This window comes from Hibiscus syriacus, unplaced genomic scaffold, assembly GCF_006381635.1.
Source record: "Hibiscus syriacus cultivar Baekdansim isolate YM2019G1 unplaced genomic scaffold, ASM638163v2 tig00110819_pilon, whole genome shotgun sequence".
NCBI lineage: Eukaryota > Viridiplantae > Streptophyta > Magnoliopsida > Malvales > Malvaceae > Hibiscus > Hibiscus syriacus.
Genome location: NW_024062875.1, coordinates 87,892 through 115,828, shown reverse-complemented (window position 1 = coordinate 115,828; position 27,937 = coordinate 87,892). Strand labels below are relative to the sequence as shown.

The 27,937-nt window shown below is 34.6% G+C and overlaps 1 protein-coding gene, 1 long non-coding RNA gene and 1 pseudogene across 2 annotated transcripts; 2 read left to right on the top strand and 1 right to left on the bottom strand.

Moving 5' to 3' along the window:
• Positions 1-1,127: 1,127 nt before the first annotated feature.
• LOC120142252 lies at positions 1,128-26,262 on the bottom strand. The gene is made up of 4 exons (XR_005517828.1): positions 26,190-26,262; positions 16,605-16,616; positions 15,867-15,870; positions 1,128-1,138 (listed from the first exon to the last, which is right to left on the bottom strand). It is a non-coding gene; the product is annotated as an uncharacterized LOC120142252 (long non-coding RNA).
• Positions 19,145-21,662, top strand: LOC120142250 (annotated as a pseudogene).
• Positions 22,927-26,541, top strand: LOC120142251. Its single transcript, XM_039157001.1, has 4 exons — positions 22,927-23,161; positions 23,422-23,549; positions 25,731-25,835; positions 26,031-26,541. The coding sequence occupies exons 1-4, from the start codon at positions 23,084-23,086 to the stop codon at positions 26,455-26,457; spliced, it is 738 nt and encodes a 245-aa protein (XP_039012932.1). The 5' UTR covers positions 22,927-23,083; the 3' UTR covers positions 26,458-26,541.
• The last annotated feature ends 1,396 nt before the right edge of the window (positions 26,542-27,937 follow it).

Genomic DNA, 27,937 nt, shown 5'->3' with positions numbered 1-27,937 from the left:
ATTCATTTTCACCCACTTAAAAAAATTATTCATATAATTTCTAAATTTGACACCCGAAAAAATTAGACATAATTTGACACCCCAAAAATATTTTTTCTAACTTTGCCCCTGTTGTTATTGACAGTTGAAAAGTATAGTGTCAAAACAGTAAACTATTTAAAAGTTTAGAAGCAAAATCAATACACATATAAAGTATAAAGTGTCTAAAACGACGTCGTTTTAAGCATTAAAACAACCGTACCAAAATAATGTTATTTTTTTGTGGCAGACCACATCAACAACTATCATTCATGCCATTGTCCCGTTAGTGACTTAATGACATAATTGAATGTAAAATTAAAATTCAATATTATAATTTGTAAAATTTAAAGTTAGTCATTAAATAAAATTAAGTGATATCTTATGAATTTACCCTAAAATAAGCTGATATTTTTTAAAATGGTTCATAGATAGATAGAGAGGGGGGAGGGAGAGAAAGTGAGAGAGATGGAGATGGAGAGGGAGAGGGAGAGGGAGGAGAGGGAGAAGAGGAGAGAGAGAGAGGGAGAGAAGGAGGGAGAGGGAGAGGGAGAAAGAGAGGGGGAGGGAGAGAGGAGAAGAGAGAGAGGGAGAGAGGGAGGGAGAGGGAGAGAAGGAGAGAGGAAGAGAGAGAGAGATGGAGATAGAGAGAGGAAGAGGGAGAGAGGAGAGAAGGAGAGAGAGAGAGAGAGGGAGAGGGAGGGAGAGAGAGGGAGAGAGAGAGAGAGAGGGAGGGAGAGAGGGGGAGAGAGAGAGGGGATAGGGAGAGAGAGTGTGAGAGAGGGAGGGAGGAGAGGGAGAGGGGGAGAGGGAGAGGGAGAGAGAGAGAGAGGGCTAAGAAGTAGGGTATCCATCCCTTATAATCGGGGGAAGGGGCCATAACTAACCCAAAAGTGCTCTATTTTACCTGAGTGAAAGGGATCATCGCTTTCTCCTTTACCAATCACCATTACCTGCAAAAGCCTGAGTTATTTTACCTTAGTGAAAGGGGCTATCGCTTCTCCTTCGCCAATATCATTACCTGCAAAAGCCTGAGCAGAGCAGATTATATATGCTTTCTTTTCAACATTACTTGTACATACTTATAGGTAAATTGTAAATTTAATAATTGAATTTTATTCTCTTTTTTATTTATTCATTATATTTTTAATTTAATTATAAAACTTTATACATTGAATTTTTTGATAACACTGTGATGATATGATATTTTTATTAATTTTTAAATTGTCATGTAAGTATTAATAAAAAAAAATTTAATATTATTTTTTAATATTTTTCGCTCTTCGACCTTGTTGAAGCCAAATAAGAATCGGTCACCGTCTCCGCCGCTCAACCATCATTAAACCCAAGCTTCCATGGCCATTGTTCTGAACCCCTTCAAACAACTAATAGAAAACAAATTCACTCAAGGGTTGAATAACCAAATCCTTTACATGGCTCTACAATACTATTTCCCTAAAAACCATTTTGAATCATTGAAGTTTAAAACCAAATCCTTTTCATAGGGTTTAGGGGCACCTCGTTTACTAGGACTAGAAGAGGAGGGGACCATTCTATTATACAAAGAAGCCCAACAAATGTTAAATGAACTAATATTAATTTAAATAGAATCATTTAATCAGTTTAATTAATTTTTATTATTTGGATTTAAATTTTTAACTTTTTATTTATATTTAAATTTTGTTATAATATAATATAATACATATATACAGTGATGATGATGTAAGTATTATGATTGAATAGGTGAAGAATGTGGCGCAGGGCTCGAGGCATTCATTTCCTTCGACCTTTTTACATTTCGTTTTCATAAACATAAACAAATGTAATGGAAAGTGAAAGAAACCGATAGTGATGCGTACATACATGGTGTCGGAACCGTCTTTCGGTTGTGTCCCGGAATTGGGCTTCGACTTGAAATGAGTTGGGTTAGAGTCGCCACCGACCACTTTAAAACGAATTTAGGTGGGCCGGACACCATCTTACCTGATCTGCGACGTACAAGAAACGTGTCGGGTTCGGGAGTCTGTTACGGTCAAGGAAGGATTAGCACCCTTGAACCGCCCTTTCGGTACCAATTAGTTTGTCGGTTGTCTTTAATTGCGAAAATTGGAAACTTAAATTAAAATTTAAAAGACCCGATTCAATTACTTACCTCCGATAGATTTAAAGTGTACCCTTAAGAAGCCAAAAGCATGTTAGATGAAAAAAATGAAAATAAATAAAGAAAGAATTAGAAAATTATTGAAATTTATAAAAATTTAATTAAATATATATATATAAGGGTTAATGGCAGAATATATCACGTGTCGAGCATCACTTGATCCAGCTATAGATGTATTAGCATTTACCATATGTCTATGCTGCACCCCATTATTAGTGCATGGGATAATAGCCAAACTCATTACATCACCTTGTGGAGTTATAAGGCTAGGGCCAGAATCACGTGGGTAAAAGCTAGACTCTTCTTGGTCTCTGTGCAATGTATGTAATTGCATGCAAATTCTTTGTGCACCATTAACACTAGGTAAGTTAACACCCACTCTACACGAAGCTTGGTCAGCTTCATCAATCCTCTAAAATCCACACTGTAGAAGATAAACTCGAACTGGAATAGAACGTTTAGCGCCTTCGTCCACCGCTCCATCATCGCCGACTTCCGAGCAAGAAACCGTGTCGTTCCATTCAACCACCATTTCCGATTGCAGAGTCGAGAACGATGAAATGCATCTAGTGGTGATACTTCGGCTGACGTTGATGACGCCAATTTACCTGTTTCGCTTGCTGTTTTAGTGTTTGTGGACTGAGGTTGGTGGTGTGGGTGAGCTCTTGAGTCACTCGGTAATGGCGTGGAGCTATGGTCGAGAGGCCATCCTCCCCTCATTTTCTCTTTTTTTCCTTTTGTGCTCCCCCCCGATCTGCTGCCCCACGTTTGTAGTAAATACTCCAGCAACATTGGTATCAACGTCATAAGTGACAAGCGCAAGAACAGGCTTTTCTCCTTTGGCGCGTAGTCCGCCATATAAGCCCGCAGCTTTAAATCCCTTGGCAGCCGTAATTCCTCCAGGAATCTGCTTCCATACTCCATCGGGTAGAAGAATAGTAGCTGCTGGTATATAATTGGATGACTCATTATATTTCAGAAAAGGGAAATCAAGTGTAGGTTTTTCATCGGAGCTCCAAAGGAGTGGTGGCCATGGTGGTTCTAGGCTCCTGGTTATATCACTTTGGTCCACCGCAAGCTAACCGCCCCCCATTTTCGTTCGTTTACATATGTATTTATAGCTTTAGGAAAAACTATTTTTAGAGAGTTTAATTCCTACTCAAATGCATGTTTGTTAGTTGTTTGTTTTGCTTGCTCCGGACGATTCAGGATGCGAGTGGTATGGCCAGATTTATTGGGGAGGTCGGTTGAGATTTTAACAGAAAATTAGTGTCTACAGCTGCCCCTCTTTGTCTTTTTTCGTGGAATAAAAAATAAGAGAAAGATAAAAGGACACGAATTTTCGTTCAGTGGAGTTGAAAAATAACTCCCTGTCAAATTGGGTTGTGGATGACTCCTCCGTCGCGAAGTCGAGTCCACCTTGAAATGAGAAGGAATTGAATCGGAATGTGGCTTCTCGCCTCAATCTTTTCTCGATTTGAAGACCTTGGTTTGAAAATTCAACTGGAAAATATTTCTTTGACTCCACCATCTAGTTGACAAGCCCTCGAGCTGAATGAAATCGAACTCGAAAGGTCCTTCTTGACAGATAGCTTTTCTCGACTTAAGCTATGCTATCGGAAAACCAGTTTTTTTGCCACTATGGCACAGTTAACACAAGTCTTCTTTTTGACTTAAAAACATCGGTTGCAGCCGGACAATAGTGTGATTGTGGTGTCATCAAGCTGAATGGAATCGAACTCGACAATTTTATTGATAGATAGCCCTTCTTGCCTTGGGCTATGCTGTAAATGATGTGCTTAAGAGCTAAGCGTAGTCGAACTCGAAGGTCTTTGTTGGCAGATAACCCTTCTCGACTTGAGTTATGCTGCAAATGATGTGCCATTGAGCTGAGCGTAGTCGAATTCAAAGGTCTTTTGTTGGCAGACACTCCTTCTTTGAGTTGGATATCCCTCGACGTGAAGTTGAAATCCAATCTAGAGATTGATACTGCTTGTGTGCACGATTCCCTTCATCACGAAGTTGAAACCGTGGGTGGCCCCTTCGTCGTTAAGCTGAGCCTGGAATTGGATATCCTTCGTCGTGAAGTTGAAATCCAAGTAAGTTGTATTGTTCCAAGTCCAATATCCTCCGCCGTGAAGTTGAAATTGGCTATGGAACTGGAAAATTGTTTGTTGACAACCAGCGATCCCTTCGTCGTGAAGTTGAACTTGCGTTGTCTGGAGTCCAATATCCTTCATTGTGAAGTTGAAATTGGCTCTGAAATTGGGAAGTTGTTTGTTGACAACCAGCGGTCCCTTCGTCGTGAAGTTGAACTTGCGTTTTCTGGAGTCCAATATCCTTCGTTGTGAAGTTGAAATTGACTCTGAAATCGAGAAATGTTTGTTGACAACCAGCGGTCCCTTTGTCGTGAAGTTGAACTTGCGTTGTCTAGAGTCCAATATCCTTCGTTGTGAAGTTGAAATTGACTCTGAAATCGAGAAATGTTTGTTGACAACCAGCGGTCCCTTCGTCGTGAAGTTGAACTTGCGTTGTCTGGAGTCCAATATCCTTCGTTGTGAAGTTAAAATTGACTCTGAAATCGAGAAATTGTTTATTGACAACCAGCGGTCCCTTCGTCGTGAAGTTGAACTTGTGTTGTCTGGAGTCCAATATCCTTCGTTGTGAAGTTGAAATTGGCTCTGAAATTGGGAAATGTTTGTTGACAACCAGCGGTCCCTTCGTCGTGAAGTTGAACTTGCGTTGTCTGGAGTCCAATATCCTTCGTTGTGAAGTTGAAATTGGCTCTGAAATTGGGAAATGTTTGTTGACAACCAGCGGTCCCTTCGTCGTGAAGTTGAACTTGTGTTGTCTGGAGTCCAATATCCTTCGTTGTGAAGTTGAAATTGGCTCTGAAATTGGGAAGTTGTTTGTTGACAACCAGCGGTCCCTTCGTCGTGAAGTTGAACTTGCGTTGTCTGGAGTCCAATATCCTTCGTGTGAAGTTGAAATTGGCTCTGAATTGGGAAATGTTTGTTGACAACCAGCGGTCCCTTCGTCGTGAAGTTGAACTTGTGTTGTCTGGAGTCCAATATCCTTCGTTGTGAAGTTGAAATTGACTCTGAAATCGAGAAATGTTTGTTGACAACCAGCGGTCCCTTCGTCGTGAAGTTGAACTTGCGTTGTCTAGAGTCCAATATCCTTCGTTGTGAAGTTGAAATTGACTCTGAAATCGAGAAATGTTTGTTGACAACCAGCGGTCCCTTCGTCGTGAAGTTGAACTTGTGTTGTCTGGAGTCCAATATCCTTCGTTGTGAAGTTGAAATTGACTCTGAAATCGAGAAATTGTTTATTGACAACCAGCGGTCCCTTCGTCGTGAAGTTGAACTTGTGTTGTCTTGGATTCAAGATCCTTCGTTGAGAAGTTGAAATTTACTCTCGAGCAAATTGTGAGTTCGAGAGAAAATTTTCAATCTGTCGAGTTGGTCGAAGTGTAGCTTCTTGCTGCCGATCTAAGCAACCACCATCGTTCTTTAAAGGCGCTTACGAATCAAGTATCCTTGACTCTAAAAGCTGCAAAAATCATGTATGCTAAAATGAGGAATGTGATGCACCTAATTATGTCTAAGATGCATGCAACATGAATGAATTATGTGTTATCTCTTCGTGCTTTGTCTGCCAATTTGGTCCATGGAATCGATCGTGCCCCATTTGCTTCTCGAGCTTGGGCTTTACAGACATTTCATATCTGAGGTTGTTCTGTTTGAAAATGTTTTTCTCATTTTTCTTGTTTCAGGAGAGAAAACGATAAAAATGCTGTAAAATATTATTCACAATTGAATCAAATTATAAACGTGAGTTCAAAGAATATCAAAGGAATCAATAGCTCTTTTAACGTTTTCAGAGTTACAGCTCTTTGACCAGTGTCAAATGGATGGGTTGGCTTTAGCTTGGCCTCCTTTCTAAGGTTTTGGTAACCCAAACTGTCATTTTTTTTAAATATCGAAATATGCTTTGGCATTTCATTTGGGTGCGGACATAATGACGCAACTAGAATGACCAATTATTAGACATTTTATTTCGGTCCTCTGAAATCTTCCATTTGTTCAAGCTTTGTAGGCTCCTCCAACAAATATAGTGCAAAAAATATCGGTCTAAAAATGAAATTCTTGAGTACTCGTGTGTAGTCGACTATAACAGGTGTTCCTTAACTCCCTTAGTCCAACATTACCAAAAAATTCTTGCTCAGATAAATTTGATTTAATTTTTCATAGTTTGGCTAGCTGAATCCATAAAGTCGGGGCGTTTAACCAATTACTTTAGAGGGACAGCTTAACATTATAATCACTTTTATCAAGTTCACTGAAGGGTTCATCTCATCACAGAGTCTTCAGCCTGACAAGAGCAGTGGAGCAAACACCGAATTGCCAAGTGTCCGAGCAATGTCATGGTTTGAACTTAATCTACTCATAAGACCAGGGCTTTCAAGTTTCCTCTATAACCAATTGCCTTAGTGGAATAGCTCAGCTTTACGGATTTAATTTCTTAAGATTGTCAAGAAGAACCTGTTATAGCTTAGGTGTTTGTTGAAAGTCAAAAATTTCATCTTTAGAGTTCAATTTTCAAGCAACTGACCTAAACTAGATTCACATACTCGACTCTTTCATTTGTAAAGATCATCATCGTCATTGAACGTCTTAAATAAAAAACATAGTAATTGTCATATGCAAATGATGCCCCATGTTGTCCGCACCTTATGAAAGGAAAAGGGTATATTGGTTAATTACAAGAGCAGGGTATGGTGTTTGAGGGTATATTCTGGATAAGGTCAAAGTCCTTTTTTTTAAATCATGTTACTTTGTCAAAGATCCGTAACTTTGAACCATTAACAGAGTTTCTTAATTCAAATGATATTCAAAGAATTGCAAGTTTGCAAATGTGATTTATTGCTCGCCATCATTAAAGCAACATAAATTTATTTAAAAGTCCTTGCAAAAACTTGAGAAAAGAATGAAAAAACAAATCCAAACAGAATGGCTCAAATGACGAAATGATATGCCTCACTTGGATGCCCCCAAGTTGTTGAAGTCGATCCGATTCTTGTTACGTATTTTCTGTATGATTCTCTTGATGGTGGAGAAATTCTCGATAGTGCACCATGGGACTCCGCTATGATTTTCGCAATGAGCGTTCTCATCATACTACCTAGGGTACGGGGCTTCATGGACACCACGTGTGCATCAAACAACTGTTGGTAAAACTCCTTATATGTCATAGGATCGAAATGTTCTCATTTTTTATGAGACATGTGAATGTAATAAAAAAAGGGAAAAAATAATGCGAATGTAAAGAAAAATAACAAAATGCACAATATGTCGGAATGCATGATGCATGAAATGTTCGAGGCATTGATCCAAAAAAATGTATCTGTTATTATAAATAATCCTTATTGGGACAAAAGTGTTACGTCTTAAGAGACAAAAATATCTTGAAGGCATAGACCCCGAACAGCTTCTGATAGGTTGACTAGTCTTCTGCCTTCTTCTGTCACCGGTTGAATACCTTGTCAAACCGTTCCAGCTACTTTGGCTAAAATGTGCAAATAGCGAGCTGCTTGCCCCAAAAAAGGTCTCGAAGGACTGCATCTCCGACTTTCACTCTCTGCCGAGTCTTTTCCTTAGCAGGCAACACCATTGGAGCCCTCTATCAAAGTTTTCTTCTTGAATTCGTCAGCAATGACATTCAGCTCAGCTAGGGTTTCGCCGTCTTGTTCTCGTAGTTCTTGAAAGGAGCGTCTGGGTCTGTAACCTTTTCCTCGTTTTGCTCTGCAACCTTTGGCAGTCAATTCTTCAAAGATGGACTTTCATTGTGATTGATGTAGACCCGGTTCATTGAGTCCTTTATAATGCAGTATGATGATATACCCTTCAATTGCGGGCACCACATCCTCTGGATTGAAGGTGACACATAGTCGCCTTGTAGACTGTCTTCTGCATTTTCATCTCTTGTATTACAACCCTTTTGTCCATTAATGTTGATTATTCATGTTTAACAAACACATTTTTGGTGGATCAACACCCCGTTTTAAATGATGCGAATGATGAAAACAGAATAAAAGAAAACAAAAAATAAAAGAGTTAGTGAGGTAAATCAAAACAATAATAAAAATGAAAAAAATCCTACCCCACATGATATCTACCCCACATGCTTTAATTCTTACCCGGACATGATCTCTATCCCGCATGCTAATTTCAAACAAATCCTAACCGCATATTTGTCTAGTTCGCATGCTTTTGAACAGAAAATAAAGTAGGAAATAAAATAGCCTAAGGTTTGGAATGAGGTTTTGGGGTGGGCTCTAATTCCCTGCACTCTCCCGGTTTAGGTTCTAAAAAATGGTACTCGAGTTCTCCTTGTCGGTGCCCCCTTGGGCTTGCCAGACCCTTAGTCTTAAGCCCATTACACGCTTATGTAGACTAAGTTAAACTCGAGAGGAAAACATTCCCTTATGCCCATACGGAGAATAAATTCACACGAAGACATAAGGTATATGAATCCCGAAGGTTACTTGCTAGGCCCATACGGTGAATAAATTCACACGAAGGCGTCGCTTTCGCCCCCACTTAAAAGGGTTTGGAGCTCGGGTATAGAGCCAACGATAGAAACTTTTCAAAAATCTGAAACCATTGAAAAAAATGTCAGTACAACTATTTATTTGAAAAAAATAATCAAAGGTAAATAATTGGAATCGAATAAATAAATTAAAATTTAAATTTACCATTTTCGCCTAAAAAGACAACCGAAAGTTAATTCTGGCCTGACTCACTTACCTGTCCCCAGCAGAGTCGCCAAGCTGTCGGAACCGTCTTTCGGTTGTGCCCCGGAATTGGGCTTCGACTTGAAATGAGTTGGGTTAGAGTCGCCACCGACCACTTTAAAACGAATTTAGGTGGGCCGGACACCATCTTACCTGATCTGCGACGTACAAGAAACGTGTCGGGTTCGGGAGTCGGTTACGGTCAAGGAAGGATTAGCACCCTTGAACCGCCCTTTCGGTACCAATTAGTTTGTCGGTTGTCTTTAATTGCGAAAATTGGAAACTTAAATTAAAATTTAAAAGACCCGATTCAAATTACTTACCTCCGATAGATTTAAAAGTGTACCCTTAAGAAGCCAAAAAGCATGTTAGATGAAGAAAAATGAAAATAAATAAAACAAAGAAATTAGAAAATTATTGAAAATTTATAAAAATTTAATTAAATATATATATATATAAGGGTTAATGGCAGAATATATCACGTGTCGAGCATCACTTGATCCAGCTATAGATGTATTAGCATTTACCATATGTCTATGCTGCACCCCATTATTAGTGCATGGGATAATAGACAAACTCATTACATCACCTTGTGGAGTTATAAGGCTAGGGCCAGAATCACGTGGGTAAAAGCTAGACTCTTCTTGGTCTCTGTGCAATGTATGTAATTGCATGCAAATTCTTTGTGCACCATTAACACTAGGTAAGTTAACACCCACTCTACACGAAGCTTGGTCAGCTTCATCAATCCTCTAAAATCCACACTGGTAGAAGAAATAAGCTCGAACTGGAATAGAACGTTTAGCGCCTTCGTCCACTGCTCCATCATCGCCGACTTCCGAGCAAGAAACCGTGTCGTTCCATTCAACCACCATTTCCGATTGCAGAGTCGAGAACGATGAAATGCATCTAGTGGTGATACTTCGGCTGACGTTGATGACGCCAATTTACCTGTTTCGCTTGCTGTTTTAGTGTTTGTGGACTGAGGTTGGTGGTGTGGGTGAGCTCTTGAGTCACTCGGTAATGGCGTGGAGCTATGGTCGAGAGGCCATCCTCCCCTCATTTTTCTCTTTTTCCTTTTGTGCTCCCCCCCGATCTGCTGCCTCCACGTTTGTAGTAAATACTCCAGCAACATTGGTATCAACGTCGTAAGTGACAAGCGCAAGAACAGGCTTTTCTCCTTTGGCGCGTAGTCCGCCATATAAGCCCGCAGCTTTAAATCCCTTGGCAGCCGTAATTCCTCCAGGAATCTGCTTCCATACTCCATCGGGTAGAAGAATAGTAGCTGCTGGTATATAATTGGATGACTCATTATATTTCAGAAAAGGGAAATCAAGTGTAGGTTTTTCATCGGAGCTCCAAAGGAGTGGTGGCCATGGTGGTTCTAGGCTCCTGGTTATATCACTTTGGTCCACCGCAAGCTAACCGCCCCCCATTTTCGTTCGTTTACATATGTATTTATAGCTTTAGGAAAAACTATTTTTAGAGAGTTTAATTCCTACTCAAATGCATGTTTGTTAGTTGTTTGTTTTGCTTGCTCCGGACGATTCAGGATGCGAGTGGTATGGCCAGATTTATTGGGGAGGTCGGATGAGATTTTAACAGAAAATTAGTGTCTACACATGGGAATGGGATTTTGTTAGGCATGTGAACCCTATCCCTATTCCTTTTCCTATGGCCTATACCTGTCCTCTCTCTGCTTGCCGCCCACTTATGGTTTCCAGTTTTTTTATGTGCGCTGAAATACAATATGTGCCACTCCCCCATCCTATAATTCAACGCGCGTCTTCCAATTTCACCCAAAAGGACAATACAAGGTAATAATACATGGCAGAGAGTTTCCTAGACCCATTTTTTTTATAAAAGGGTAAAGTATATAAATGGTCACTTAACTTTTTAGATGCTTATATTTAGGTATCCCAACTTTTAAAAATTACAATATAGTCATCAAACATTTAGTTCATTTGCAATATAGTCCCCGAAGTAACGGCCGTTTTACTGCCGTTAGAGTAAATTATATAAATGGTCACTAAACTTTTTAGGTGCTTGCATTAAGGTTCCCTAACTTTTAAAACTTGCAACACAGTCATCAATTACATTTTAAACCCCAAAATCCAAAATATTTCAATTACATTCTAAACCTCAAATTCTAAAATACTTCAATTACATGCTCAACCACAAATTCATAGTCCATTCTCAAAATCTATCAGAACAAATTAAACTTGAAGCAGTAACCCTAAACCCTTAAAACATAATTGTTTCAAAAAAAATTAACCAACTATAAGTGAATAGTAAGTGATTATGTTGGGTTTAGGGTTATGTTGAACCTAAATACTCAATTTAGTTTATAAAATAGTTGACTCGGATTTTTTTCGATTTGAGTTTATAAAATTTAAATGAAGTCGAATTGAATTGAATTTTCAAGTTTCTGTTTAAATTTAATTATAAATATTTATCATATTATAATATTATTTGATTCTAATTCAGTTCAATTTATAAAATAGTTGACTAAATTTTTTTTCGATTTGAGTTTATAAAATTTAAATCAAGTCAAATTGAATTGAATTTTCAAGTTTCTATTTAAATTTAATTATAAATATTTATAATACTATAATAATATTTGATTCTAATTTAAATAGTTTTTAACCATATACAATACATATATTTTTTTCATATTTTTTCCATATGCGATATACATATATCATACAGAGTTAGAGACTTGACTCAAACTTAAAACTTAATCCACTAATTACTAAAAGTTTTGAGATATTCGAGTTGTATTTTACAACTCGATTTTAACTTGAATTTTTTTAAGTTGAGTTTATGAAATTACAACTCAAAGTCTTGTATCAAATTTGTTTAATCAATTCAAGTCGAAAAATAATTTTTTCGAATCTAATTGAGTATTGTTCACTTATAGTTGGTTAAATCTAACTTTTAAATCCTAAACCCAACATAATCACTTATTGTTATGGACCCAAAATGAACTAAATGTTGTTGATTATGTTGGGTTAATTGGTGGGGAAATTTAACATTTAGGGTTATGTTTTGAGGGTTTAGGGTTACTATATCAAGTTAGTTTGTTATGGTAGAGTTTGAGAATGGATTATGAATTTGGGGTTGGGCATGTAATTGAAGTATTTTGAATTTGAGGTTTAGAATGTAATTGAAGCATTTTAGAATTTGGGGTTTAGAATGTAATTGATTATTGTGTTGCAAGTTTTACAAGTTGAGGGACCTAAATGCAAGCGACTAAAAAGTTCAATGACCATTTATATAAATTACCCTAACGATAGTGAAACGACCGTTACGTCGGGGACCATATTACAAACGAACTAAATGTTCAGTAACTGTATTGCAAGTTTTAAAAGTTTGGGACCTAAATGCAAGCATCTGAAAAATTCAGTGAACATTTGTATACTTTACCCTAAAAAATTTAGGTAATTGGTGGCTCTCCATTCAAGGTCAGAGCATACATAAGATCTAATTGTGATTTACGTAAGAATTTATAGATTACTCACTAAGAGTGACAGTGGTAGGATTCGAACTTAACCTTATAAGCTCAAATTCCTAAATCTCAATCACTTATATCAATACTCATTGGCACGAAAGATGATATTTTGATAGTCGTGTTATTGGTTTATTTCATTTCTTCATATATTTTTTTTAACATTTCTCTTTCATTTTTATAAATAGTATTTCTCTAATTTCTATTTAAAATATTTATTTTATTTTATATATTTTATAAAGATTAGGGTGTTCATGGTCAGTTAACCGTACCATTAAATCTAAACGGTCATTTAACCGTTTGTTAACTGCTAACGTTTAACAATTATTAACGGTTTTATTTTTCAAACTTTCTTAAATTTTAAGATGATAAAAACATATATATTTGTAAAAATCTTATTTATTTGTAAATCTATTTTATTGATTATATATATATATATATATATATTACAATGTATATTCATTTTTTTACAGTTTAAAATCTTACGTGTATATTTATATTTTATAATTTAAGATAATGTATTTATTCCATATATGTTTGATTTAACGTGATCCTCTATAAGATAAACATGATAACTAAAAAATAGGAGGAATTATTTTGATTTTATTTCTAATTCTATTCTCTAAAAAATATAATTAATTAATTTATAGTTTATTAACGGTTAACCGATAATTAACCATTTATCAAAATTTATTAACCGTAATTGTAACCGTTAACTAATATTTTTAACGGTTCAATTAACCGAAACCGTTAAACCTTATAGGTTCAATTAATTAACTTATAAAATAAAACAATCACATCGATTAATGATTACGATTAACGATAACGAATTAATTTCAACAATTCTAATAAATATACATACTTTTATGTTTATTTATTTATTGTTATTATCCTTGATTCTTCGATTAGCGGTTATTTCATTATTTTTGTGATATCTTTATTTTGAACTTTTAAATAAGTCCTTTTATATTGATAAATGCATGTGATTAGTTACATATATTATATTCAAGTTATAATAAAGTAAATAGTCAATGTATTATTATATATTTTTTTTTGTTAATATGAATAATACTTATTTTTTTATCAATCATAATAATATTTGTTTCTATGTTTAATTTATCATTTTTTTATTTTATTGGTTCTTATAATTTTATACAATTAATTTAAATTGATTCGTGTTGTACGTCTAATTTTAGTAGATAAATTTTTTATTAAACTATTTAATTAGTTTTAACCTTATAAATTAAGAGATACGGGTAGAATATTCGTTTGTGATGTCTTATCTTGTTAAGCATAATTAATAAATTGTTTTTACAAATTTAAAAGAAACAATAGACGGAAAATGTTAAATAAAATGATATTTTCTTTTAGAAAAGATAGTTCATTTATTTTTAAAATTATTAAAGATAATATATTAGGATTTCTTTAAATATTAATGTTTAACTTGTAATTATTACCCAGGCTAAAACTTATAATTATTTCTTATGTATAAAAGAAACATGTCAACACCACTTGAAATGGTGTTTAAGATTTCCCTATTAACACCTTAAATCTAGAGTTAACGTTCCAACGATGACATTTTCCTTCACTCATATAAAAATTATATCATATTATAATTTTGATTATATTTTATAGATTAATATGAGCTTTTTTCGCCAAAGCTATTCTCGTCAATATTATTAAAATAGACTCCATAAATGGTTGATTCCACGAGATAATGTTCTCGAACTTTTTATTTCACGTGATAATGTACTCTCAAGATTAATTGCTGAAGTAGGGCGAAATGCACAATTGGTCGTAGGTCGCCATGCCTTCCGGGCGACCTACGACGTGGCAGCTTCCGACGAACTCACAGAGAGAATAAACGTTGATTGAACGTTGCATGGCACATGCAGAAGCCAACCCATAGGTCGACATGCTTTCCGGGCGACCTAAGAGGTCGCCATGCACTCCGGGCGACCTTATTTATAGGTCGCCATGCACTCCCAGCGACCTTGTCTTTTTGCATGGCATATTTTTGCACGTCCCCTCTTGCTCCCCGTTGCATGTCGTCCCCTCCTGCTCCTCGCTGTATGTCGCTGCAACTATATGGGCTGCAATTGCAGCGTGAAATCAGCTGCTTCATGCAGCAATTATTGATGCATGCATGTGAACCATTTCAGCCCGTGAATTGTATAATTATTGGTAAAATAATTGAGGCAACTTGTGTTATATATGGGAGGTGGTTAACGTGAGAACATAAAAGAAAGAAAGGGAGAATAGATTGCAGCCGAAGAAAGGGAGAATATAGTGCACCCGAGAAAGAAAGAAAGAAAGGGAGAAAGGAAAGGAAGAAGAAGAAAGGGAGATAAAACTCTTGTGAGGTAAACTTTTATTATTTAAATTAGTTTATTATTATAAATTTTTAGTTTGTTAGTTTAAGGTTTAGGGTAAAACAAAAATCAATTAATTAGTTTGTTAGTTTAGGGTTATATGATTGTTAGTTTAAGTTAAATATATTATACATAAATAAAAAATTATTTAATTAGTATGTTTGATAGTTATATAGTTAAAAATAATTAATTAGTTTGTTTTGTTATTCGTTAGTTATATAAAAAAATTATTTAATTAGTTTGTGTTAGTTAAATAGTTAAGTTATATTTGTTTGTTGAATTTATATTATATAAAAAATTAGTTAGTAATATTAGTAGTATATTACAATGAAAAAATAATTTAATAGTTTTAGTTATATAAAAGAATATTTTATTATTTGTTTAAAGGTTTAGCGTTTACGTTTAACTTATATTTTAAAAAAGTTTACTTTATAAGTTTATTATATTATAAGTTATTATATTAAATTTTTTTGTTGTGTTGTAAATTAGTAAGTTAATTAGTTAGTTTATATTAGATTATATTAAATGATTTTTTAAATATTGTTATTTAATTTTTTTTACAAATTTATTCCAATGGCTGACCAAATTCCACTGCTGAGACTTGACAATGAACATATTTTAAGTCACTTGGGAATAATGGTGAATAAAAATATTTGTTTAATAAATTATAATTAATAAATATTTGAATATTATTTTATGATGATTGTGATAAATATTTTGCATTATCTAATTGCAGGAGGACGAGCAGCGAGTCATTCGTCTTCGGCTACATAAAGTGCCCAAGCCACACCCATTGATTGAAGAAAACTTGCAAGAGGCTATATTTTGGTATGTAATATTTGTGCGAGATTACAAGTTGGTCCCAGGTTTGATCAGTGCGTTGATTGAATGTTGGAGACCAGAAACGCACACGTTTCAATGTACGATAACTCTGGAGGATGTGGCAATGCAACTCGGGGTCCAAACTAATGGGATGCTGGTGGTAATGTCACATGAGTTTAATAATGTGACACAACTTTGCAGCTTGTTTCTTGGGAAAGCACCCGTACCCTAAACTTTACAACATGGACATTAATATGACATTTGATGCAATACTCTTTAATCGGCAGCGTAATTCATTTTTTCCTCTGAATTGCACCCCAACTGAAAATTCACCAGAATTATCGAATGATTCAGTCATTTGGTACGGAGGTAAATGTGGCATGTCTGGGAATTCAGGTGCCCTCATCGTATCATAGTCTATCTCATACATGTGAGGAGTAGCTTCATACGGTGTCGGAACTTCATCAATTGCACCTCCACCAAAAATATTTTCATCGTCTCCCAAAACGGGTTCTTCGGTTTCTTCGGTTTCTTCATCTTCGCTTGAATCATCATGAATTTCTCCCAATCGATTTTCAGCATCAATATCAACAACCAATTCTGGTATGTTTCTCGTCTCATACTCTGTTGCTGCAGATGTCCCCCCGACTTCATTTACACTTTCCAATAGTGCCATAAAACTGTTCGGGAACCTGTATGTCGGCTCCTCAAACTGATTATATAAAGCTATTTCAAATAGATTTTGAGCCACACCTCTTGATGACCCAGGAACATCACATATGTTACGCACATCAACAAATAACTCAATAATTGCTATATTGGTTGACTCATGTAATCCAACCATGGTTCCAATATCATCATCTTCTTCAAGTGGAATTGCAGCATATCTGACTGGGTTGAGGCATATCATAAACCTATACCTCAAACCATCAACTGCAACTCGAATTTTTCTTTCTATCTTATGCTTCATTTTTATAAATGTGATGTCTTTTTTGAACATCATATTTATTGGTTTTTCAGGCTGAAAAACTACTCCGACCTCATTTTTCATAATCTGTCCATTATAATGGATAATCGTAAAAAAGTTGTTGCTCATTTTCTCTACAAATAAAAAAATAAATTAATTTAGATTAAAAAATTAGATAAGATAATTTCATAAATAATTAAATCATTAAATATAATATAATATACTATTATATTAATGATCAAATAAAATTTGTTATTTAACTTGATTGATTACTAATATTACTAATAATGATTTAATAATTATTATTAATCTAATGATTTGATATTTAATGATTTAATAATAATATGATTTAGTCATGTTTACTAATAATTATTTATTATAAATATTTAATGATTTAGATTTGATATTAATCATTTAGTAATGATTACTAAAAATAATGATTAGTTTGATAATATTTTTTATTTTTTAAAAATATCAAACAAATTTATTAGGCAAAACTGTCGAGATAATGTTCTCGAAAGAATTATTTCGCGAGATAATATGTTGGTCGGATTATTTCATTCAATTAATTTTTATTCCTTACTAATTTACACATACAATATAAATTAAACAAAATATTTTTTTAAAACAACACTAAATATTTTTAAACACAATATTTTTTTAAACGGAAATTATCTCGCACAAATTAGTTTATATAATCTAATATAAAGTTACTAACTAACTGATTTACACATACACTACAACAAAAAATGGACAACAAAAAATAATAAATTATTCGCGTATTTATGTCTTATTCCTTTCCTTTCTTTTCCTTCCTTGTTTCTTTCTTCGAATCAATCTGTACGTGGGCAAATGTTGTGAAATAATACCCTGTATGTGTAAACAAAATATTTATTTAAACAACAATAAATTAAACAAATTAATTTTATATAATCTAATATATTATAATATAACTTAAACTAATAAACTATTTCTTTATTATAATATAACTTAATTAAAATAACAAACTAATTAAGCACTAATTAATTTTTTTTATAATATAACTTCAACTTCAACGAACAACCTAATATACATTTAAAGACACTAACAAATTAATTAAATATTTTTTTTATATTTAATAACTTAAACTAAGAAACTAATTAACTAATTTTTTATATAATATAATATATAACTTAAACTAACAAGCTAATAATTTATACTAACAAACTAATTAACTAAATTTTAGTTTTACCCTAAACTAACAAACTAATAATTTCATATAATAACTAAATTAAACAATAAAAAATTACCTCACGAACTATGTTTGAGCCTTTATCTTATTTTCTTCTTCCTCTCGGTAAAATTTATATGTGCTTATGCTTATGCTTCTGGTTCTGCTTCTGCTTCTATCCTAAACCCCATATCCTTTATATAAAGTAAATGAGCGTTGGACAGAGTCATTAAATTTGACTGTTGAAGCAAATAATATTAGCATTGAATCGTGTAACTATTGAGCATTGAAAGGCTGCAATTGAACATCAATATTTGTTGCATTTAGCAGTTAAATTAACGCTGCAATAATGCAGCTACGGATGCAACGCATGCAGCTACGGATGCAAGAATCTCCCAGCTATGGATGCAACGCATGCTTGAGGGAGCAGAGGGTTAAAGCTTGGTCGCGGTGCAGAATCTCCCAGGAGCTTGGTCGCCGAGACTCCATGGCGACCTACCATGTCGTCGGGACTCCATGGCAACCTACACCAATTCGACGTGCATGGCCCATGCACAGCTCCCATATGCATGCATAGCTTGGCATGCACAGCTCCCACATCCACTCCTTAGTCGCCCGGAGTGCATGTCGACCTCCTTGGTCACTATAAAATTCACCTTATCTCAACAAATAATATGTTCAAAGCATTATCTCGTGGATTTTGCACTCAATAAATAGCTTCAGTTTTTTTTCTTCTTATTTACAGCACTGCAACAGTAGCAGCAAAAGGTAAGCAATGAATCGGCTGGCTAAATTTCCTTCTTTTTTACCTCCCCATAGAATCTCAAAACCCCAGACCCTTTCCCCCTAATAAAACCCAAATCAACTCTCTCTCGCAGTAGATTCCAGAAAGGCAAAGGAAAAAAGAGCAGATCTAGAGCTGCACATCTCTCTTTCTAAAACCCATCTCTTTTCTTCTATCTTCTCCTGCTATAGTTTCAGAGATTTCCACGGACCACACCTTTCTCTCCAACTCATATATATATAAATATATACATACATATAGCATCCATATATATGTGTGTGTGTTTCAATATGTTTGTGAAGATTGAGTTTTTAACGACCAAAGGAGGTATCTTTATAAGTTTATATATGTAATAGTTTTGTTATTTTCATCGTCATTTTGGCTACCACAAGAAGGCAACTACCGTCGGACTCTGGAAGAGCCTTTGCAGATTGGGCGACTTCATCGTCCACAGTAATCCGAGATGGCCCCGATGACCTTTCCCTCGGCTTTAATGCTAACGCCTCCGCAGTTGCTGTTCCCCCTGGATCCACCAACACTCAGTGGCCACCCTCGGCTCGTTCAGTCAACTATGGGATTCCCCCTGAAACGGGGATGGTAGGTCTCCGGGATTTCGTCGTCGTTGCTCCGGCTTCCTTTAACCACCATCATCATCACCATCATACTCAAGACCCCATCATGTCAAACGATCAAATCAGCGGTCCAAATGCTTCGACGGCGCTTGGTGTGGGCGTTTTCCCACTTCTTACACCAGCTCCATGTTTAGCTTCACTAAATGTGGAAGACCCTGATTTGTTCAATAACAATGATCGTAACAAGCTCAGTGGAATGCAGCTATGGCAAAATTCTTCCCCTCAATATTATCTTAAAAAAACATCTTCTTCGTTCCCTGACAAGAATAATTTGATCCAAAGTAGCGACGGCGGTGGAGTGGGAGGTGATGGGAGTGGTGGTTCGGGTTCAAGCTCGACGACCACGTGTCAAGATTGCGGGAACCAAGCTAAGAAGGACTGTTTCCATAGGAGATGTTGCTTTGGTTGTCATACTCACGTGAAGAGCACGTGGGTAGTGGCAGGCGGTGGTTAGGTGGTTAAATTTTCGAGAGTTAGTTATGTATAAATTCTTATAAAGAGATCTTTATTTTTTAGATATATTTTATTTTGGGTAATAATAGTGACGTTTTTTGACAAACGTCGCAATAGATCTATGACATTTTTTCAATAAAACCGCAACAATAGTGACGTTTTATTTTTGAAAAATGTCATAATAGGTCCATATATATATATATATAGTGGCGTTTATTGAAAAACACCACTATAGATATATTTTTTTGGGGCCAATCTTTTGGGGGCCTGCACTGTCGCGCCATTCGCACCGCCCCAGCCACAGCACTGGGTAGTGGGTACCTGCTGATAGGAGAAGAGAACGTCAGCTCATGGCGGCTGTCGCCACCATAGTCGGTGCTGACTCATCGGGGTCTACTTCCGAAGTCAAGAAACCGAAACTTTTAACTTCGCAAAACACAACTTCCCATACATCAACGTCAAACACTACTAGAAGCTTTGACACTAGCTCAAGTAACCAAGGTTAGTTTCTTATCATATTGCTTTTGTTTTATTTTGGTAGTTTTTTTTGCTGAAGTTACTGTTTGCAGATACTGGTTTTAAAGAGTCACTGCCGGGGAAAGTACGTGCGCCGGCGGTATTCAAGTGTGTAAGAGCATGGCCGGTCCTGACATTTTAAGGGCCGTAAAATAAGAGATAAGGACCATAAAAAAATAAATTAAGAATAAATTTCGGTAAATGTCAAACAATATTTTTATTAAAAATTACATGAGTAGATTCTATTACATTAACCAACATTATTTTACCAAATATATAAAGAGACATCACAATTTTTCACACAATTTACTCTTATTATGTCTTCAATCATCTCTTAGAATCGTTTCTCTCAATCGAAAATTGACATCTCTCACCTACGAAACAACATACACAAATAAAATATAAATAAATAGGCTAATGACTAAATACAAAATACGCGATAAATATTAGGGTTTATACGAACTAAAAGTAAATATAATGGTTTGTTAGATAAGAAATGAACCAATAAAAAAAGCATACATTCAAACAATAAAAAAACACTGAGTAATAAGTAACCTTTGAAATCTATTATTCCTTGAAGATGAGTTTACAGTGTCTTTGTAAGGATTTTTTTCGAATCCCCTTTACATTATGTTTGCTTGGGCCTTTAAATACCCAGTTACAATCGAATAAAAAACTATTCCACTTCCTTATGTTCTGTTTTTTTTTGCAGGTGAGTAGGATGTGTTGGAGCCCGTTAATATTTTTATATATCCTCATAATATGCTACTCCCCATTATTGGTAGAGAAAAACTAAACTAATATCCCTTGCTTGGCGTGCTCCCGGATATGCGTGAGTGGGTGGGAGTATGGACACTAGTGTATAGTGGAGCATGGGTGAGGTCTTGATCTGTTCAATTATGGTGCTTCACGTGGGGAAAATGCATGGCAAAAGATGGGTTTTGAATAAAAAAATGATGTGTAAGAAGCATGGGGTGGAGTTTGAAATAGAAAAATGGTGTTTATAGTTAAATTATGTAAAAATATTTTTTAATTATTAAACTTAAAACTATTTTCAAGAATGGCCCCCCTCCAAACCTGGGCCCTAGGCGGTCGCCCTCCTCGCTTACGCTCAAGGTCGGGCCTGTGTAAGAGTGACGGCGATGGAGGACGGTGACTATGAGTTTGCATATCAGGCATTTGTTAAGATTGGTGGACGTGTGTTCAAAGGGTTTCTTTATGACCATGGAGTTGAAGGAAGAGATGGGTTCCCTAATATATCTGATTTGTAATTGGGTGGTGGTTGTGGAGGGAATGAAAGAAATGGTGGGTCGCCATCATCTCTGGATCTCAATCCTTCTGATGTTTATGCAGCCACCGGAGGTTGCTTGCTTAGTGGTTCAAGTTATGGTAATCCAATAAAGTAAGATCATCTTCCCAAGTAGTGTATTGGTCTAAATATGATCGCATTGTACCCTAATTCTTCTTTTGTAGACTTACATCCTTATTAACATATGTTTTTTTCTTCATTTTTTCATGAATTTCATCTGATTTTTGGCTTTGATTTTTCTCATTTTCCATGTCTATTTGCCTTTGAAATTGCACCAAGAGGATCACCGTATTTGTTCTTGAAATTTGGATTCTTGAAGCTGTTGCTTTTGTTTTCTTTTCTTTTTGTTATTTGCAAAACTGAAATCCATAGAGTAAGGGGAGGTTTGGTTTATAGAATGTAACATTGTGTTTGTAAATTAGATCAATATTATTTTGAGAATATAGTATTATCTTATTTAATATTTTTAGTAGGAATATAAGACTAAAATTTTGATAAGAAGAATATAAAATTAATTTAATATATATTTTTATTAAATTATCTATGTGATATATGTTTTTTTGAATAAGTTAAGTTTTAATATTAAATTATGAATATTTGAATAGAAATTCATAGAAATACTTTAATTGTTACACCATCTAACTTTTGAGAAAAATACATTTTAATGTTATAAAATAAGAGTATATATTTTTATCCTAAGATAAAATATTAAGGGCCAATGATCAAATATTAGAAATATTTTTATCTTAAAATAAAACACTTATAACCAAAATACTTTTAAAATGAAAAACCCAAATAAATATTTTAATAAACATTGGAGGTTAATTTTAATATTGTATTTTATTTTTCTTCATGGTAGCAGACTGGTGCCCAATTCTAAACCCATTGCTCGACCTATCTTAGCAGACTGGTTCACATATTAGATCATGGCCTAATCTGCATTTTAAGTTAAATTATTTGTCATATTTATTTACTAAATGTTATATTAGAGAATGTTCCTGAATTCTTTATGTGATTAGAAGGTGAAATCACAATATGTGAGACGAAAATAGAATAAGATAATATATACTTTAATAATTATTATATGTAATGATTCGATTAATAAAATTATGTTTGATTCCTCAACTTTTGTGAGGATACTCCTTTAATTAAATTCATAAAACAATTAATTTTTTCTTTTTATATTAATAAAAGATACGTATATATTTTTAATAAGCATTGTATAGTATCTAAAAGGTTGTTGACTAAAAAGAATATTTTTACATAGTTCAGGGACCTTGTGTGCTTTACACAAAAAAGTTACTCACTCTTCATGTAGTTTAACCATTTATAAATACCACATATTTTTGTATCTTCGTTTTCATAGCTACCCCTTTGTTTTGTTAGGGTATTAAACTTCTCCCTCGTTCTATGGGATTAGAAGAATAATTCTTTGGCATCTCCGACCCTTATTTCCTTTATAGAACTAGAAGACATTGTTCTTTAGGTCAGTAAGGGCTGTAAATCAGAAACAAAAAATCTAGACAGTCAAAACCATGTCTTCAACAACCGAGATCGTCGGCGAACAACTCGCCATCGCTTTCTCCGATCTCTCCCTTCAAGATCAGGATCAGGTGCTCATTTCTTATTCCTAATTTTGTATTTTTGCTTAGCCTGTCGAGCTAGATCTGCTTGATTTTTCAGCTGAAATGAAACCAGACTAAAAGAATGGACATTTCTTTGATTAATAGTTATGCACTGTGTAGTAATTTTGAAGTTTATTTTCTGTGAATTTGTTCAATGGTCTTGATTATGTAACAGTATTGTTTTAATAAGTTGTTTTGGTCAATTTTTATTAAATATTTTTGTTTGGTTTCTTTGGTTTTTTGTTTAGGAGATGAACAATAAAGGGGCTGTTAGGGAGGAGAGGTGCCAAAGTCATGGTGGAATATGTGCGATATGTTTAGATAAGATAGTTCTACAGGAAACTGCACTCATAAAAGATTGCGAGCATGCTTACTGGTTTGTCTAATCTCTCTTAACCGATATTTATAATTATTGCTTTTGGTTATGTGTTCTGTTCTGTTTCCTCTTTCGCTACTTATCTTCAAAATTTAAATCCTTCTTGCTTTTGCTGGAAATTTCAATGATTTATTTCGTTATTCTCATTCTAGCTGTCTGTCTGGCTTTAAGGTTGCTGATTTACCCAAGTTTTTTTAATACAATTTTTTTGGACATCAGTTCAATTATATACTAGTCTTGAATCTTATTTATTGTAATTCACTCCCCCTATAATTTTGGTGACTGTTTGGCACCAACTCAAGGGGGTTAGTGTCACAGAAATAGTTGAGGTCTACGGTGTTGTTATTTTGTGAGAGAGAGAAAAATGAAGATTTAGTGGTGGCATGGTCTGTAATGCTCATGCTGATCTCACCAATTGGGGAAGGGTGTGGTTCTCTTGTTATGTGCTTCTGGAGACTGTCATGTTAATTTGTTGGCATATGGTTCTAGGGGCGAATACGTCTCCTCTTTTGTGAGACATTTGTGTATATGATGTGCGGCAAATATAACAAAAGTTTTGGAGTAGAGATATAATGTTGATTTCAATATTTGTGCCCTTAACAACACCCTTCTAACAATAAAACTAGTTGTTTGATGTAAGTTAGCATTCAAGACATTGAATGCTTGAATATGTTTATCACAGTTTTATTCTTTCCCCTGAGACACATGGCACTATCTTTGGTGATTTAAATTCTGTTTTCTATTGTTCTATTTACATTGCTTGTCAAGAAATATTATTGCCCTATTAAAGGTTTGGACTTTCGAGTGAGATCTGAAGAAGAGATGTCAAGGGTGCATGTCTGAGACATGTTTTTTTAATAAATGTTTTGTTCTAATCCTTTCTTCCTCATTTTTTATTTTTTAATTGTTTATTTTGTTTCGAAATTTTATGATGCCTTGCATGCTAGCTATGACTATGAGGCCTTACCCTTTGCCTCAAAGCGTGAGTTCATTGGAAATTTCATTGCTGTCATACTGCCTTTTGAAGTCTTGGTATAAATTGCCAAAATTTAATAGAAAAGGTATGAGATTCATAATCTATCATCATTTGCATGTTTCTGCTATATCAATAGGTACGCCATTGTATGTTTTGGGGTTCCACTGATTTATATCTCTAAATGTGTGCTTTGCTGTCTGGTTCCTATGAACTGCCAAAAGTTGGTTTTTGTTGAACTAGTAGTATATTTTGAATAAGACTCGAGAAATAAGTTATTGGGAAATTTATCATATTTTGAGAAACACGTGATGAACAGTTAGTTCCGTTAGCTTAATCTAAATGTCCTGCCATGGATTCCGATGACATAACAATCTGTAAAACCAGACAACCCTAGAGGAAAAACTAGAGGAAAAAGAAAGTTCTAGTATTTAAGAAAAATGTAAAATATGATACTGGGCTCATGGAATATGTAGTTGATTAGTAGTTGCCTGCCTTGGTGTTGGCTATAGATGGGTTCCAATTTATCCGACATTATGGTGTAGGAACATGTCCTTTGGGGGTAAAACAATTTGTACAGTGTGTTGATTCTAGTTTGGATGGTTATTTAGTTTTAATGAATTATTAAACATTTTATAACTTTTTGGAGATTATCAAAGTTCGATTTAAAGACTTCAAGCACTAAAATTGTCTAACCTCTGTTTAATTACTATTCAGTTATTCTGAGTCTGCGGGTAGTAGTTTTTTGTCTGAGCAATGTGTTCAACTACTACATTAAAATTTAGCATATGAGTTGCAAAATCTAGAGTATTTAGGAAAGAAGTAGATGAGGTCAGGGCTTCTTTCTCTTTTTGTGTATTTAGGAAAGAAGTAGAAAACAGTTTTCCTTTTCTTCATATATTCAGATCAACTTCTGTTGAGAGTTATCAAAATAAGTTATACTTGTTAGGATTTGCTATCTACTTCCATTTGTGGAGTGCTACTTCTCAAATTGGGTTATATGTATTGTTTTTTTAGAATTACCACTCAGGCACTCACTGGTTGACTTATTTTACTTTGTCAATGCAGTATCTAGTTGGGAATTTATTGTTTTAACTGTTTCTGTATTGCAGTGTGATTACATTTGTCATTTTCTACACGTTTTATATTTTCAGTGGATTGGAATGGGATTTCAGGTTTTATGGGTAATTTGCACTTTGTTCTTGCAGTGTAACATGCATCCTTCGATGGGCATCATACAGTAAAATGCCTACATGCCCTCAGTGTAAACATCCATTCAAGTCCCTCAATGTTCATCGCTCACTTGATGGAAGGTAATATTAAATCCTCCATTCTTGATTTTTTAATTGTCCTTGTCATGTTGGCATTTCCAAGGGAGGGAATGCTTGTGTCAGCATGAATGAGTCCTACTAGGGAGTTATTATTTCTCGACGGAAGCTATTTATTTGTTTCTTCTGACTGTCGACTAAGTCAGATTCATTTTTGGATGTCGCCTTTTGCTTTATCAGGATCAATGACTACATGTTTGAGGAAAGCGTGTGCCTGCTTCTTAGAGCCACATGGTTTGAACCTTTGAATGTGGAGGAACATGAAGAAGTATATGATGATGTGCAAGATTATTATTCCTATTATCCTTACGAAGATGAGGACGAAGAAGTATATTACACCAGTTCACCTAGTCTCCGCATCGGGAATCGGAGATGGGGTGATAATGGATATGTAAGATCAGGGCGCCGAGAAGCCAGGCCTTTACAACAGTCATCCATTTTCCAGAATGCTGCTGCATCATCTTCAACTTCAAGTGAGCCAAAGAAGAAAGAGGTTTTGAAAAATACGATGGGACGAAGGGCAAAGAGGGCACTGAAGCGGGAAGCAGAGGATAAGGCAGCGGCAGCAAAACATCAAGAGCATTTGATGAGGTTGGGGCGGAAGTGATTTCTTTGATGCAATGTCTTTTTAGAGAACATTGTACCAAAGTAATTTGGGTGATTCGATAAAAAAGAATTCCTGTATTCTATCCCCGCTTTGTACAGTATTTTCTTTTCTTTTCCCCTTCTCCGGAACAAAATAATGCGGACTGCCCCTAAATGGCCTTTGACTAGGTAATATGGAAAACTACTGGGGTTTTTAGAGCACACTTTTTTATGTAATCTTCCAGATATTAAACTACAATTATATGCATTGAACATAATATAAAACATAAATTAGTGTATAACATACAATATGGGAAAAATAATGATAGAATGTAATAAAACACATCAAATGCATGAATTTATAAAGTGATTTTAGTGGTGAACGAAGGCGATGTTATTTTTGGATGTCTTAGATTCAAGCAACGGCTGTATTTATAGAGTATGTGCGTTGTCAATAATTAAATAAGATTCTGGACATAAATCATTTGAAAATGTTAATCATATTACTAGATCTTTAGGAATTTAAATGATTTTAAAACATATTTAAAAATAAAATAATATTTTTCATTCTAACTTTATTATTCCTTTTATCCTATAAAAATGTCCCTTTTGTATTTTAAAATTGTTCCACTAAATTGTCTTTTTGAAAGAATAACAACTTTTACTAAATACATTTCTTTTAACTTTTCAAGAATAAAATTGTCATTTTATTTTTTTATAACACATCTTACATAAATATTTTTTTTCTTAAAACTACGTGAAAAGTCAACAATGGACAATAAAAATGAATGAGACGGAGAGTAATCAATTATTTTAACTCTTAAACTTTTGTTATATGACCTTTTATAACATTTAAACTCGGTCTATAAAATTTAACGAAACTAGAATATCACATTAGACCATCATAATTACGGATAAATAATTATTTTCATAATAGTTTAAAAATGTGTTAGTTTTGTTAATACATGTGCACAATTTTTCAAACCTGCTTTTGAGACTGTTGCAAGCATCGTTTAGGTAAAACTTAGATTAAGTTTGGCAATCCATATGTGGAATGGAACACCTTCACTAAAACGACACTTATGGACTGGAATGGAATGTTAAATATCCTCAAGGAACCATATTAATCAATTTTTGTATAAATATGGTCAAATTATCTAGAAGTCCCTATACTACGGGCCAAATTACACATTTTAGGTCTCTATACTATGTTTCTCTTTTATGGGTTTAATTTTTCTATTATAATTTGATTTTTCTTTCATGCTAATCCTATAAATTAATTTGACGTGACTTTTTCTAAAACATATGATGACATGATATATACACACTAACATTTTTATATGATCTAGAGAATATTTACTAATTAAAAAAACTAGAAAAGAAAATTTTATACTACTATTTATCCAACTTAAAGGACTATTCCAAATATATTTTCAAATTTTCTGAAATATATATTCGGATGTTTTAAAAATAACAAGTCACGTCAAATTATTTGATAGAGT